The sequence below is a fragment of the Patiria miniata genome, unplaced genomic scaffold (assembly GCF_015706575.1).
Source record: "Patiria miniata isolate m_02_andy unplaced genomic scaffold, ASM1570657v1 HiC_scaffold_4, whole genome shotgun sequence".
Taxonomy (NCBI): Eukaryota; Metazoa; Echinodermata; class Asteroidea; order Valvatida; family Asterinidae; genus Patiria; species Patiria miniata.
In genome coordinates this window covers 10,172,110-10,185,578 of record NW_024037071.1, presented here as the reverse complement: position 1 = coordinate 10,185,578, position 13,469 = coordinate 10,172,110, and the positions used below count along the sequence as shown (strand labels likewise).

The window sequence follows — 13,469 nt, the reverse complement described above, 5'->3', positions numbered from 1 at the left end:
TTTGCAATATGTACAGTATGCATAAAACTCAATATTAAAAGGAATGTACGGTACAACATTTGCTTTTGCTGCAATTTTCAGAAATAAATGGATTTGGAGGATTAGTATGTTATAGCAAATATTGTTAAACTGACTTGTTTCACGTTTTGGGCTTGTAGATGCTGGGAAAACCAAGAAAACCAATCATGTTCTTGTAGTCTGGTTCCCTGGCCCCACTTAAGATGAAACAGAGCAATAGACTTTGGGGAATTGTAAGGTCAGAGAATCAGTCTAGCAGGCTGCACCCCTTCACAGGTGTGTAATCAATTGCAAAAAAAAAATGCAGAATAACTAAATATGCAAATGTAGGAGTAGTTTTTGAAGAAAAAAAAAGCCAGTTTTCTCCAACGCTGGTCGGCCGACCAGCGTTGGAAAATAGATTTTTTCTTGAAAATGTCTGCACCCTAGGAGCCACGATTTTACAGGATGCTTTAAACTGTCATTCCCTAACAATCCAGTACGGTGTTTCGTGATAATTTCATCATTTCGTTTTTTGATGTTTGCAAATGTTGTATTTTCCCTTTAAGAAGAGACCAAACTTTAGACCTAAAATGGAGACTGTCGTTGGCAGACAAGACACCACTTGGAATGTGATTTCAAGTAGAGATTTGGGCTTCGTGGAATCGAGGTTTAGCTGTGATTAGTACTGCCCTGTAATCTGCCGTGTCCCACTCCATCTCAGCCCCCCAAGACATGCGGAAATGAGAACTCGGAGGAGTAGTAATACCACATGTACGTGTACATAGTCATGCAAGTTGACGAACGAGCTTTGCGCCTGAAAATTGGGGCTTAGGGGAGTGCTCTTTGCAAGAGTTCTGATCAATCAAGGATTGCCGGATTTGGATCAGAGATGCCTCAGCAAGTATCGTCAGCTCGTCAGGAAACCGCCAGCAGGGAAATGTTCCTCAAAATCAAGTCCTACACGTATGAACATTTGTACGTGCAACATGGATGTGCAGTAGAAGCAGTTTCAAAACAGATACAAAACAAGACGACAAGGCAAGTCTGGTAAAAACTTGTTCCTAGGCCAGTCTACCGGTTAGTCAGAGCGCACAAGATTGCATTCACTTGATTCAGAATGGTTATTCACTGGGAGTCTCTTCATGCATCTGGTCTACACAATAGATTGACCACATTCAGTGACGTCAAGGGGTAATCCTATACAATAGCACTGCCCTATTCACCAGCCAACAACCAGTCTGGGTCACAAGTGATATTGAATGAGTGAGTGAGATATATGCAGGAACAAAGAAGACACTTAAGGCTTGCCCTTTGGGACCAGCAAAACTGTGGTTAGTACATGTAGGAGTTTACATGTATGTACGGGTAAGACTGTTGCAGGCTTTCAAGACCCAGGTGAAAAAGTAAGAGAACAGTAGAATCCAAAAAAAAAAAAAGGACAAAAGTTGGACTTTGGAGGACAAATTCAGGAGAAAGTAGGACTGTTGCTGGCTTTCAGGAGTAGTTTTATTTGAGACACCCACCCATGCTCACAGCATCATAAGCCTCATTTGGCATGTTCTGTACTCACAAAACTTGTGCTCCATCATCAACTAAGCTCTTGGAAGTACAGTTGCAGAACTCCTGCACCCCGCCCTTCAAGGTTTGATTTACATTATGACAGTACAAATGTATGAACAATAGTTTTCGGAGTTGTGGGACAAAAAAGTAGGAAAAAATAGGAATTTCAAGAAAAAAAATAGGAAAAGTAGGGGCAAGTTAAAAAAAATTAGAAAAAAAATGATGCAGTTTGAAAAGTTGCAAATTTAAAGATTATGCGAGGAGAAATTGCTGAGCGTAACTACACATGCCCGTAATTGGCCCCTATCGACTGCACAGTGCATGAACAAAGCGCAGGTAATTCAATTCGCGTGCTCCCATGCATACCGTACAAGCACTGTGCGATCGGTATTCCCTGCCGTTCGTTTCTGGCAGTGTGATATTGTCACGCAGCAATTTCCACTCGTGTACTCTTTACATTTGCAACTTTTCAAACTGCATCATTTTTCTTAAACCGTTGTCAATGTGGGACGATGGTTGGTCTTTGGTAGCAAACAGGGTATCAAAATGTAGCTAACAACATTCTCCAAAGTTATAAATGGTGTTATCATATGACAATCAGATTCAAAATTATGACACCTCCAATGAGCGTGAACTTTCTTTTTTTTTGCAGTGTTTACATATATTTACGTACATACACGTACCATGCATACATGTACTGTACATGTAGATCACATCATACACGACAGTGATTTCAACATTTTCATTTGGACTACTGCCACATGTACATCATGTATATTGTATGACGTACATGTACAATCAATCATTTAAGATTGCCAGCTGGGTGCATTGTGCCTTTGTTATGCTGTCCAAGCACTGTTCACTAATTACAACATGTACAAGCCACTGATGTTATCTGCACGTTCTCCCCACATCATGAACTACAAGGTCTTTAGCAATAATGTGCATGACATCACATTCCAGTGGCTGCCAAGTCTTAAAATGGGTTGATGAATCCTGGGTGATGCATACATGTCCCGGTACAAGCCAGGGGAAGCGGGATTGGGAAATTAAGTCCAAATATTGTACATGGAGGCCATGAACCGGGGGTGAAGAAAAATCTGTTTCTGTTTTACATGTAAGATTGAATCTTATTTTTTGCCAAAGCACGGGATGTCGGAAAATGATTCAAGGACGTATTTTGATGTGATGAGAACATTTCAGGGGGGAAAGCTAGTGTCATTTAATAAGTCAATCCGCTCTCATTCCTGGCGAATGCACACTTGCATATCAACATTTCCCCTGCAAGTGTTGTTGATCAAATGCTGGTTACTCTGAACTTCCTAGGAAGCTTCACTAAAAGACACCATGGGCATCTTCCATGGAACTGTTTATCAGCAGAAAACTTGCTCAGCTCTCAGCATAACTTGGTTAAAGGCAATATACAACATTTGCAAACATCAAAAACACAAGCTCCAAATTATTATGAAATACTTGTACCGTACCTGACTGTAAGTGAATAATTGTCTCAACCATCCTGTGAAATCACGGCACCTGGTGTGCTGTCATTTCCAAGAAAAGTGGAATTTCTGTATCGAAAATGACTTTTTTCCAAATACCGCCACCACTTGACCTAACTTAGTTAGTTAACGTTATTTTTATTCATAAAATGTAATTTTGCATCAGGGTGATGTAAATCAAATTAGGTTTTGCCCTTCACCGACGTACATGTACACGTATGTATAAACACTGTATACTCAGTGTGTTACCTCCCGAGTGAAAGTTGGGAAAAATCATTTGGGTGGGACTCGAACCCACGACCTCCTGCATTCAGTGCAGACGTCTTACCACTGGACCACCGAGCTAACGGGATCGGTTGGCTGGTTCAAATCAGATAGCAGCGGGTACTGTATTAACTATTCATAAGATGAAATTTTGTGTCGGAGTGATGTAAATCAAATCAGGTTTTGCCCTTCACCGACGTATAAACACTTGTACAGTATGTATACTCAGTGTGTTACCTTCCGAGTGAAAGTTGGAAACAATCACTCGGGTGGGACTCGAACCCACGACCTCCTGCTTTCTAGTGCAGATGTCTACCACTCGACCACCGAGCTAACGGGATCGGTTGGCTGGTGCAAATCAGATGTACATAGCAGCGGGTACCGCATTAACTATATTCATACGATGGAATTTTGCGTCGGGGTGATGTAAATCAAATTAGGTTTTGCCCTTCACCAACTTATAAACACTGTATCCTCAATGCTGAGTATACAGTGTTTATATGTCGGGGAAAGGCAAAACCTAATTTGATTTAACATTATTGTTGTTTGCTACATGTATGAGTTACAAATCCGCGAACTGTATGGTCTTAAATATGCACATGTATGCATGTACGGGTATGAGGAGTACAAGATGCTGGTGCCTACTGTTTCATTAGACTTGGACCAACCAACCAAACCCAGTGGAAGATTGGTAGTCGAATCTGTACTAGCAAGCAAGAGGTTGTGAATTCAAATCCTACCCCAGGGTGCTTGCGTGATTTTTTTTCACAAGCTCTTGCACAGTAAGTAAAGTCAAGTCTGTCATGAGCCAATGTGGCCCATCAGGCCGGCGTTTATCTCTGGTTTCAGCAGCATGAAAAGCCTGAGAATATTTCTATTCCCTTTGCATGGGATGCTAGTCCATCGCAGGTTACTCCCAAGCTAATGCCAGTAGTGAGTACCCATTTATACTCCTGGGTGGAGAGAGGCAAGTGGTGGTGAAGTGGCTTGCCCAAGGACACAACATATGGCCAGTAGCTGGATTCGAACCCCTGACCATGAGTCACGAACCCTAACCACTAGGCCACTCTCCCAACAGCACTGTGTATATTTGTATACACACATGTACTGGGTGTACATTGCTCATAAAATTACACTGATGTAGGGCAAATTCATTGATAATTAACATACTAGAAATACTACAGCTGGAATCAAAATTATGTATTGGGCATTTTGAAAATTCAGACTTTCTTCTTGTCTTCAACAGAAGTGTTGCTATTAAGACACTTCGCATACTTTTTCTCACTACGAAGAGGCACCGTGTTTCTTAAAGACGCCTCTCCAAGTTCAAGGCCAATGAATGAGGCAAACTCCCCACGGATCATTGGTCATCTTGAGTAGGCTCGCTAGATCTTATCCCCCCAACCTTTACCCAACAGAGTCATCAGAACACTGCACAGAAATGTCACAATCCGTGAGTCACGAGCGTGACACTCCAATACAGAGACATCTGATCGGTAGTGGCACGCTGTTGTAATTATGGGACAAGCCCACCTGGGAAAACAAGCATGGAATTATAGGTGGTACCTCAATGCCATGGTTCAACATGTACGGTGCTTTTGAAAGCTCGCCTTTGTTTGAGTCCAACCTAAGGAGGTTGAAGACCCCCTGGTGTCGAGTTTCTGGCTCAATAAGGCCAAGGTATTGCTTCAGAGACATCAAATTCCTCCAGAACGCCAGGTAATATGAGACCAATGACTAAAGTATTTCTATTTTTGTGTTCAGACATTGAAGGCTTCTAAATAATTCTGAAGATAGGGATGATGTCCAACCTCATGACAAAAGTCCCCTCTGCATTTAGCAAAGCAAGCCATCTTTCCATTATTTTACTCAGGATACTCAGGCACTTTGACAAGGCAGGAAAACTTGACTGAAGGTTGTACCAGGTTTCATCTCCTTGAAAATGACTACAGCGTCACTTCTTTAACCCTAACCCCCAACAGGTTTTCTCCAGGCACCCTGCCAAATGCAACAAAATGCAACTTGGCTGAAATACAATGTAAGAACCCTGCTAAATGCAACAAATTGCAACTGTGGGTTATGTTGCATGGTGCAGTGAACCCAGTGCATACCAGCCTTGGCACCAAGCAGTTACCCTGCTAAATGCAACCAAATGCAACAGTAGATTCTGTTGTATTGCCTTGGCACTATGAGCATTACCCTGCTAAATGCAACAAGATGCAACAGAGCACAGGGACTTGAGTTGGCTGCTAAATGCAACAGTATGTAATAACTTTTTACCTTTGTTGCTTTCTGTTGCTTATAGCAGGGTAATATGGTTTTAAGTGTCAGTATAACTGTTAACAGGCTTTCAAGCAGACCCAGGTGAAAAAGTAGGAGAACACTAGGATCAAAATTTTCAAAAAAACAGGACAAAAGTAGGACTGTTGAGGACAAGATCGGGATAAAAGAAGCACTTTTGCGGGATTCAGGAGTAGTTTTCGTTGATATTCACCCGAGTCCACAGCATCATAAACCTCATTTGGCGTCCATTACTCACAACACTTGTGCTCCATCCTCAACTAAGCTCTTGGAAGTACAGTTGCAGTACTCCTGCGCCCAAGCCCTTCATTGTGTGATTTACATACGGCAGTGCGTAACACTGTTATGAAAAATATTCAATGAGATTTCATTTTTGAAGATGTGGGATAAGAAGTAGGAATTTCCAAGAACAAAGTAGGAAAAGTTGGAGCAAGGTAAAAAAAAACCTAGGAAAAGTAAGACAAGTAGGTATACTTGAAAGCCCATGTTCATTCACTGCATGGGATTCATGGACAATGAAACCACGGGTGAAGTCTTCCAAACGAGTCCAGTGTGAACATGGCCTATAATGCACGGGCCACACTGACTCTATATCAGTTAGATATTAATGCAGTGATTTTTGTACTATTTCCTTACGGTACGCGTTTCAAATCGTTTTGCGCGTTACTGTCCTGGCCGATGTTTCTTACCTTTTTGCCTTTAGCTTTCGTCTTGAGGGGTTTCTCTGGTGATTCCTCATCTTCTTCTTCTTCTTCTTCTTCATCGTTATCGTCTTCATCATCATCCTCATCGCTGAAATTTAATTGAGAGAAAAAAAAACGTCATCCTATGCTTTGGGTGTTAATAGTCAATCATGGAGAGGGGTACACTTTAGTAATGGTGGCCCTTCAGAAAGTCTCCACCAGAGTTGTATGAGTCACAAGTCAATCTAAAAGTTGTCCAGTCGTAAGTCAAGTTAAAAACTATTAAGATGAGCCATGATGAAGACATTCCTTTGTCATTGATCATTCCCTGTTACTTTGAACAGGTACATGTACAACTGGGCTTAGTGGAGTGCTGTGGCCTCGTGGTCTGGAGAATTGAATTTGTGGTCTGCGGGTAATTCTGCGGGTTGTGGAATCGAGTCCAGACTTGGGCTATGGTGCATGGGCCATTGCGCAAGGCACTTTGTCACTTATTGCTTCTCCCCACCCAGGAGTAAATGGGTACCTGTTTGGGCAGAGATGGCTATTGGGATTGATTATTGCTGCTTTGCGCCGAAATGGCAGCATCAAGCTTTATACTCCCCAGGGACCTGAGATGGTATTTGGGATGTTTCTTTGGCCCAATGAGCAGGGTAATAATGATGTAGTGCTTTGAGCACCAATACTGGTGGATATCTGCACTTTATTAATACACACATTATTATTAAGGGAATAAATGTGTGCTTGGCTGGTATTAAAAACACTCTGTTTAAGACCGGTTGGAGTCTGGATGCTGATAATTACCCGAGCTGAACCCAATCTTAAACAATTGGCCTAAACTCAACTATTATTTGTCTGATTGGAAAGACTTTTTCGTTGTTGAAAAGCTAATGAACTAAACTTGGATCAAGACTGCATTAAATTGCATCAAACATGCATCAAGATTTGCGATGTTTTTTTAAAACTGTGGAAAAGAAGGTGCTTATAGAGGTTTTTTTTTTTTTTTAGGACACTCTGTATAACTGTGCTGTGTACACGTGTAGTAAATCGCAAATTGCCTATGCAAATTGCCAAATTGCCATGTAACCGTCTCATGCCAAACCTTCTCATAATAATAAGTACCTTTCTTCCTCATCATCTTCTTCTTCGTCTTCTCCTCCTTCAAAGTCCTCATCATCTTCATCATCCTCATCATCCTCCATCTGTAATAAAGTAATCACAATTTCAGAAATATTATCAGCAGTAGAGAAGTGTTTGCTCTTCTAAGATGAGCTCTAGAGATTAGTTTAAGGCATCGAATGCATCTAACGTAGGGCTGTGATGAATACCTAGGTACTCGATACCAACTTCCTAATATTCAGAAATGTGCCAATTCGGCTACAAAACGGTTTACACAAAACGATGTTAATTGGAAAGAGCATACAAAAGAAAGAAAATATAAGCCCCCACACAACCATCCTTTGTGGAGTGCTGTGGCCTCGTGGTTAAGGGCATCTGCGGGTAAAGCTGCAGGTTGTGGGTTCGGGTCCAGCCTGGGATCATGGTGCATGTGCCCTTGGGCAAGGCACTTTGTCACTCATTGCTTCTCTCCACCCAGGAGTAAATGGGTACCTGTGAGGGCAGAGATGGTTATTGTGACTGAATTAGCTTCCTTGCGACTAGCAGGCTGCATCGAGCTGTATACTCCCCAGCTTAGATGGTATTTGGAATGTTTCATAGGTCCAATGAGCAGGGGTAATAATGGTGTAGCGCCTTGAACGCCAGTCCTTGTTGAAACGTGTGCTTTATAAATACCCACTATTATTAAACACTGGGTGTTTTTGTGTTATTCTTGCGATTTTTGAGCTATTCTTGCGACGGCGCATGAGAATGAATTTCAGGGGGTCAACATTTTAACTCTCAAAAATCGAGCTGTTGGGTGCTAGTCATGATATCTAGAGTATGCTAGTCAGAAGTAAACAACCGGATTTTTCGTCTTTTCTTAGGAACAGAGTGACATTCGGTCAGTTTACTTTTACCCAGACCTTTGAAATAGGATAAGTAAACAATCCAAAACATAAAATTTTCGGGGATTTCAGGCCGTAATGTCCCTTTAATGGTGATAACCCCTTCTTGCTGCTGTCCCAAAGATGCGTTCTTCTCATACTGTTCAATTCACATTTGTTGGTAGGGCCGGTCATGTGAATCGATGCAGTATGGCAATACAGTGTGTATGCTCTGACAGGAGCATGAGGTGTGAACACTTCTAAGAAGTTTTTGTTTTTGTTGTTGGTTTGGTGTTTTTTTTTAATTATTTCAAATACACTCAAGCTTGACGACAATGTAGTAGTTTTATGAAGATTACTAAAAAAAAAAAGTATACCCAATCTGGCCTAGAAAGAGAAATATCTTTTTGGACCAATTCTGTCCAACTCAGTAACTTACAAAGATGCAAATAAGCCATATTTGTGACCCGCTCTGCTAAAATGAGTCTGTTGTGGCAAAACTGACATTTTGAGTTCACTACATTAATAAAATGGGAATGGAATAAGCTTTCATTTGATATATCAGGGACCTCTCCAGGACATTTGGTTGCATTGTTGTGCTTGTTTAATTCTGTCAAGGTTTGGCAAAGCTAGAAAGGTCTCAATGGAGAAAAAAAGGTTTGAAAAATGACAAATACACTGTAACTAACCAGGAAAAGCACCAACAATCACAATTTTGTTAGTCTTTTTCTTACAATAATTAAATTTCTGCGTAAGATATTTGAACTAAAACTATCAAACAACCAAAATAAAACAAAAACAAAAAGTCCAAATTTTAAGCAAATGTTTACTGTTTCCATTTAAAAGTGGCAAAAGCTTGAATTCAAATTATGCGACATCAGACTCATTTTTGCAGAGTGGGTCACATTTTTTAGTGAACAAGTGTGCTGTAACAATGCCTTTTTCGGGGGCGGGGGCGGGGGAGGGGGCAGTGTTGCACACAGACAGGAATTCCTGGATATTAAGTTTATATACATTATTGCTTTTATTTCAATTACACTTTTTAAATTGAACACTGCAAACTTGCTTAAATAAATAATTTTCTATTGTATGGATCCAGAAATTTTGTTGTAAAGCGCCCTCATGTGTTACAAATTTGACCTTCTGCCGATCTCAAACCTACCATTGCCATTACTTCATCTTCTTCTTCGTCGTCTTCTTCCTCATCCTCGTCTTCTTTCTTGTCAGCATCTTTGTCTAACTTAGCCATCTGAATCAAAACCAAGGAAATTAGATTTTAATATAATTCAATAGGGAAACTACCCGCCTTGATTTATGGCCTAATAACCCCCATCCCTCACTCTGCGCACAGAAACTCAAAACAAATCCTTCTATGCTAGCTTTTCCCAACAACTGAGTTTGTTCCCCGTTCATCTATATATCTAGACAGGCGCCATTAAAGTAATGGCTAGAAGATAAAGAGTGCCTTTTAAAGGGAATGTACAACATTTGCTTTTGCTGCAATTTTCAGAAATAAATGGATTGGGAGGATTAGTATGTTATAGCAAATATTGTTAAACTGACTTGTTTCACGTTTTGGGCTTGTAAATGCTGGAAAAAGCAAGAAAACCAATAATGTTCTTGTAGTCTGGTTCCCTGACTCCACTTAAGATGAAACAGAAAGGTCAGAGAATCAGTCTAGCAGGCTTGTACCCCTTCATAGGTGTGTAATCAATTGCAAAGAAAATGCGGAATAAGTAAATATGAAAAGTAAGAGCAGTTTTTGAGAAAAAAAAAAACTTTTCTCCAACGCTGATCAGCCGACCAGCGTTGGAAAAATTACACTTTTTCTCAAAATGTCAGCACACCAGGAGCCACGATTTTACAGGATGCTTTAGACTGTCATTCCCTAACAATCCAGTAAGGTGCTTCGTGATAATTTGATCATTTCGTTTTTTGATGTTTGCAAATGTTGTAGATCTTCCCTTTAAATTTTGTGATATTATTCATAAGATGGAATTTGCGTCGGGTGATGTAAATTCAATAATAGGTGTTTTTTTGCCCTTCACCGACTTGTAAACGACGTATATTTTGTTTTCTCACTTTCACTCGTGGGGTAACACACTGAGTATACAGTGTTTATACATCAGTGAAGGACAAAATGCTGATATTGAATTCTGTGATATTGTTATTAAGATTCTGTGATATTGTTGTTGTTAAGATCAAAACTCTCACCTTGGTCTTTTTAGCAGTGCCATCGGAGGTAGATAGCGGTCTCTTTTTGCTCTTTGCGACCGGGAAATCTGGAGATGCGTTGACTTCCACTTCATCTTCTTCTTCTTCTTCGTCATCTTCCTCTAACTCTTCTTCATCATCTGCACTGATTTCTGGAGTCCAAGACGAAAGATTTTAAGTAACAAACTTGCTACACTTGTCATAACACTTACAATGTAAATATATGGTCTTCAAACTCTCTGAAAACACAGCCACTATGATTGAGGTTTTTGAACGGTGTTTAAATTTACTCTAACAGGACTCAACCCATCAAACCCCAACAGCATGTTTTGTTGGAATCTGTCGGGATGGGTACAGTTCCCCTAAACTGACAGTCTTTGACATTGGGTTGGCACACCTCCAGAAACAAAGTCAGAAATATGTGTGTGCAGTTTCCCATAAAGTGTTGGGAGGCCCTGGGGGGGGGGGAAGTGCCTTTCACAAATTCCCAGTTCCCCTGCAGGTTCCCCACCAAAAAAATAAAATTTGTCCCCTTACTCAGGATTTTTTGTTATGTTTTAGTATTTAAACCAGCAGAGGAATGTACAATGTAGATGGGTAGTTCTCTTTCCAAATTCAAATACCTTAACCTTATTTATGAAAACAAAAAGAGCGCCCTATAATGTCAAGAGCTTTGCCCCTCCCCTCCCTTTTTTCGAATTTGCAGCACCACGCTGGCCAAACGGGGCCCTGAAAATTAGGGGACACATTTTTTTAGGGGTCTGCCCTTGGTGCCCTCCCATGAAATGTTAATGCCCCTGACCCCTGACCCCCTTCCCCCCCCCCCCCCCCCCACTTAAAAAAAACTGGCTACGCCACTGCACTGCTGCGTCTTTATTCATTACCTATCATATGCTGTCCACTGAGGAAGACTGGCCCAGAACCGGCTGTTAATATAAAGGTAACTGGTGGCTGGATACCAATGTCTAGTGGACTCTGTAGACAGACAAAGACAAATTCAAATTCATAAATACCTCAGACAGTTTAGCTATTCCTATTGGTCGAGAGCCCGTCACGTGGCCGGTCTTAAACGGATGATAAAGACATGGCTAGCTGGTCTTAAACACTTTTCCAGTGTCACATAAAATGTGGACTCCTAAAAATCCAACACCGACTCCTAAAAATCCAACTCCGGCTCGGGTAATTATCAGCACCCAGACTCTAAGCGGTCTTAAACAGAGTGATAAAAACCTCCGGAGCACACATTTATTCCCTTATTTAAAACAAAAACAGTTCTCAACAAGGGAGTGTAAAAGGGAAACACAAATTCTAGATTTGTAAGATGGAGTTTAAGTCAGGGGAGATGAAACTTTAAAATTGGCAAGCTTGGTAGTCAAGTGGTAAAGACGTCTGCACTAGTAAGCAGGAGGTCGTGGGTTCCAATCCCACCAGAATAAGCTTGTGAATTGTTTCTCGCCAGCCCTCAGTCAACACCGAGTAGGCCCTATACAGTGTAAATCAAAGTACGTTGAAAAAGGGCAAAAACCTAATTTAAAATTCTTGATTGTTTTTCAAGACTAAGGAGAGAAAAGCAAAGCTGGAGAGAATTTTCAGGTGCAAAATGTGTGTAAATCGTCGCTCAACCGGCAGAAAGGCATTTGACTTGAGCGTTCTGACGCATACATCGTTGTTCCCCCACGTATGAATGTTCTCCCACTCGTACTATCAGGAATGTGATTGGTCTGTGACAAAAAAACCTGAAAATGTTAAGCATGAAGGGCAAACTCCGGCGAGCGCATGTGCGTGCGTTAAAAGATATACCGATCAACGAAGTAATGTCCGTCGGATATTTCGGCAAGCAAAACTCATTATGAATAATTAATTAGCACATTCTACCCCCCTATTTTCTCAACGGATTCACATGATTGGTGGACTTTTGAGGCCCAAAAAATGGATTTCTGGAAAAAAAACGGAGAAATCACATCCCTGTGTACTATAAATGGTAGGAATTTTAAATTTGTCACACGTATGAATCAAAATTGTGTCAATTTCCGAAGGAAATGTTTAAATTTCATTAAATTCGAGGCAGTCTTCTGCATGTGCCCTTTTTGCTAAGGACATTTTGGTGATTACGCGTAAGGGCATAGTGCACACAACCTTCTACCAGGCACACAACAAAATGCAAAAGTTGGTTTTTCTAGATAAATTAAGAGATATGACTGTAATGATGTATGTAAATGTACACAAGTACAAAAGTTGGGTGTTTTTTTTTAAGCACAGAGTTTTGATCGGATACTTCCAATTAACAACCACAGTTCAGCATTACACCTCCACTGCCAATGGTCTCGGAGGGAATTCTTTCTGTAATCAGTTGTTTTGATCTCAGTCTTGATAAGAACTTGATGTACTGTAGACCCCCCCCCCCCCCCCCCCCCCCCCCCCCCCCCCCCCCCCCCCGGGGGAGTGGGGCAGAAGGAATTACGACCCTCAATCAACGATATATCCTCAGGTTGGACTGTGGGAATCTCTTCATTGGCACGCAAGCTGAGGCAATGGTAAGGATCCAGGAACCACGCTAATGATGGTTCAATTACGTTTGAAGTGTTTATACATGTTCCAGAAGAATTTGTTTTTTTTACATAGTATGCAAGTACACTGTATGGTTCCCAAATCCCAAGTAAAATGTAACATGGTACTACAGGGTCTAAGCGCATTTTAAAAAAAATTACAACTAATGTTGTCCAGCATTTTTGGTACTTAGCGAGTTTGGCCTAGTAGTTAGGGTTCGCGGCTCATGGTTAGAGGGTCAGGGGTTCGAATCCAGCTGCTGGCCAATTGTGTCCTTGGGCAAGCCACTTCATCCCCACTTGCCCCTCTCCACCCAGGAGTATAAATGGGTACCGGCATTAGCTGGGGAGTAACCTGCAGCAGCTCAAGATCAGCGCAAGATCAGACCATGAATCCAAGGCCCTTAACCACGAGGC

The 13,469-nt window shown here is 41.2% G+C and overlaps 1 protein-coding gene across 1 annotated transcript in view; it reads right to left on the bottom strand.

Moving 5' to 3' along the window:
• Positions 1–13,469, bottom strand: part of LOC119739794 (nucleoplasmin-like protein ANO39) — an 86,012-nt gene that overhangs the window by 63,375 nt on the left and 9,168 nt on the right. The window contains exons 4-8 of the mRNA XM_038214868.1: positions 11,391–11,481; positions 10,507–10,658; positions 9,455–9,541; positions 7,430–7,509; positions 6,314–6,416 (exon numbers count right to left, since the gene is read on the bottom strand). Of these exons, the coding sequence (XP_038070796.1) occupies positions 6,314–6,416; positions 7,430–7,509; positions 9,455–9,541; positions 10,507–10,658; positions 11,391–11,481 (513 nt within the window). The remainder of the gene's footprint in view (positions 1–6,313; positions 6,417–7,429; positions 7,510–9,454; positions 9,542–10,506; positions 10,659–11,390; positions 11,482–13,469) is intronic.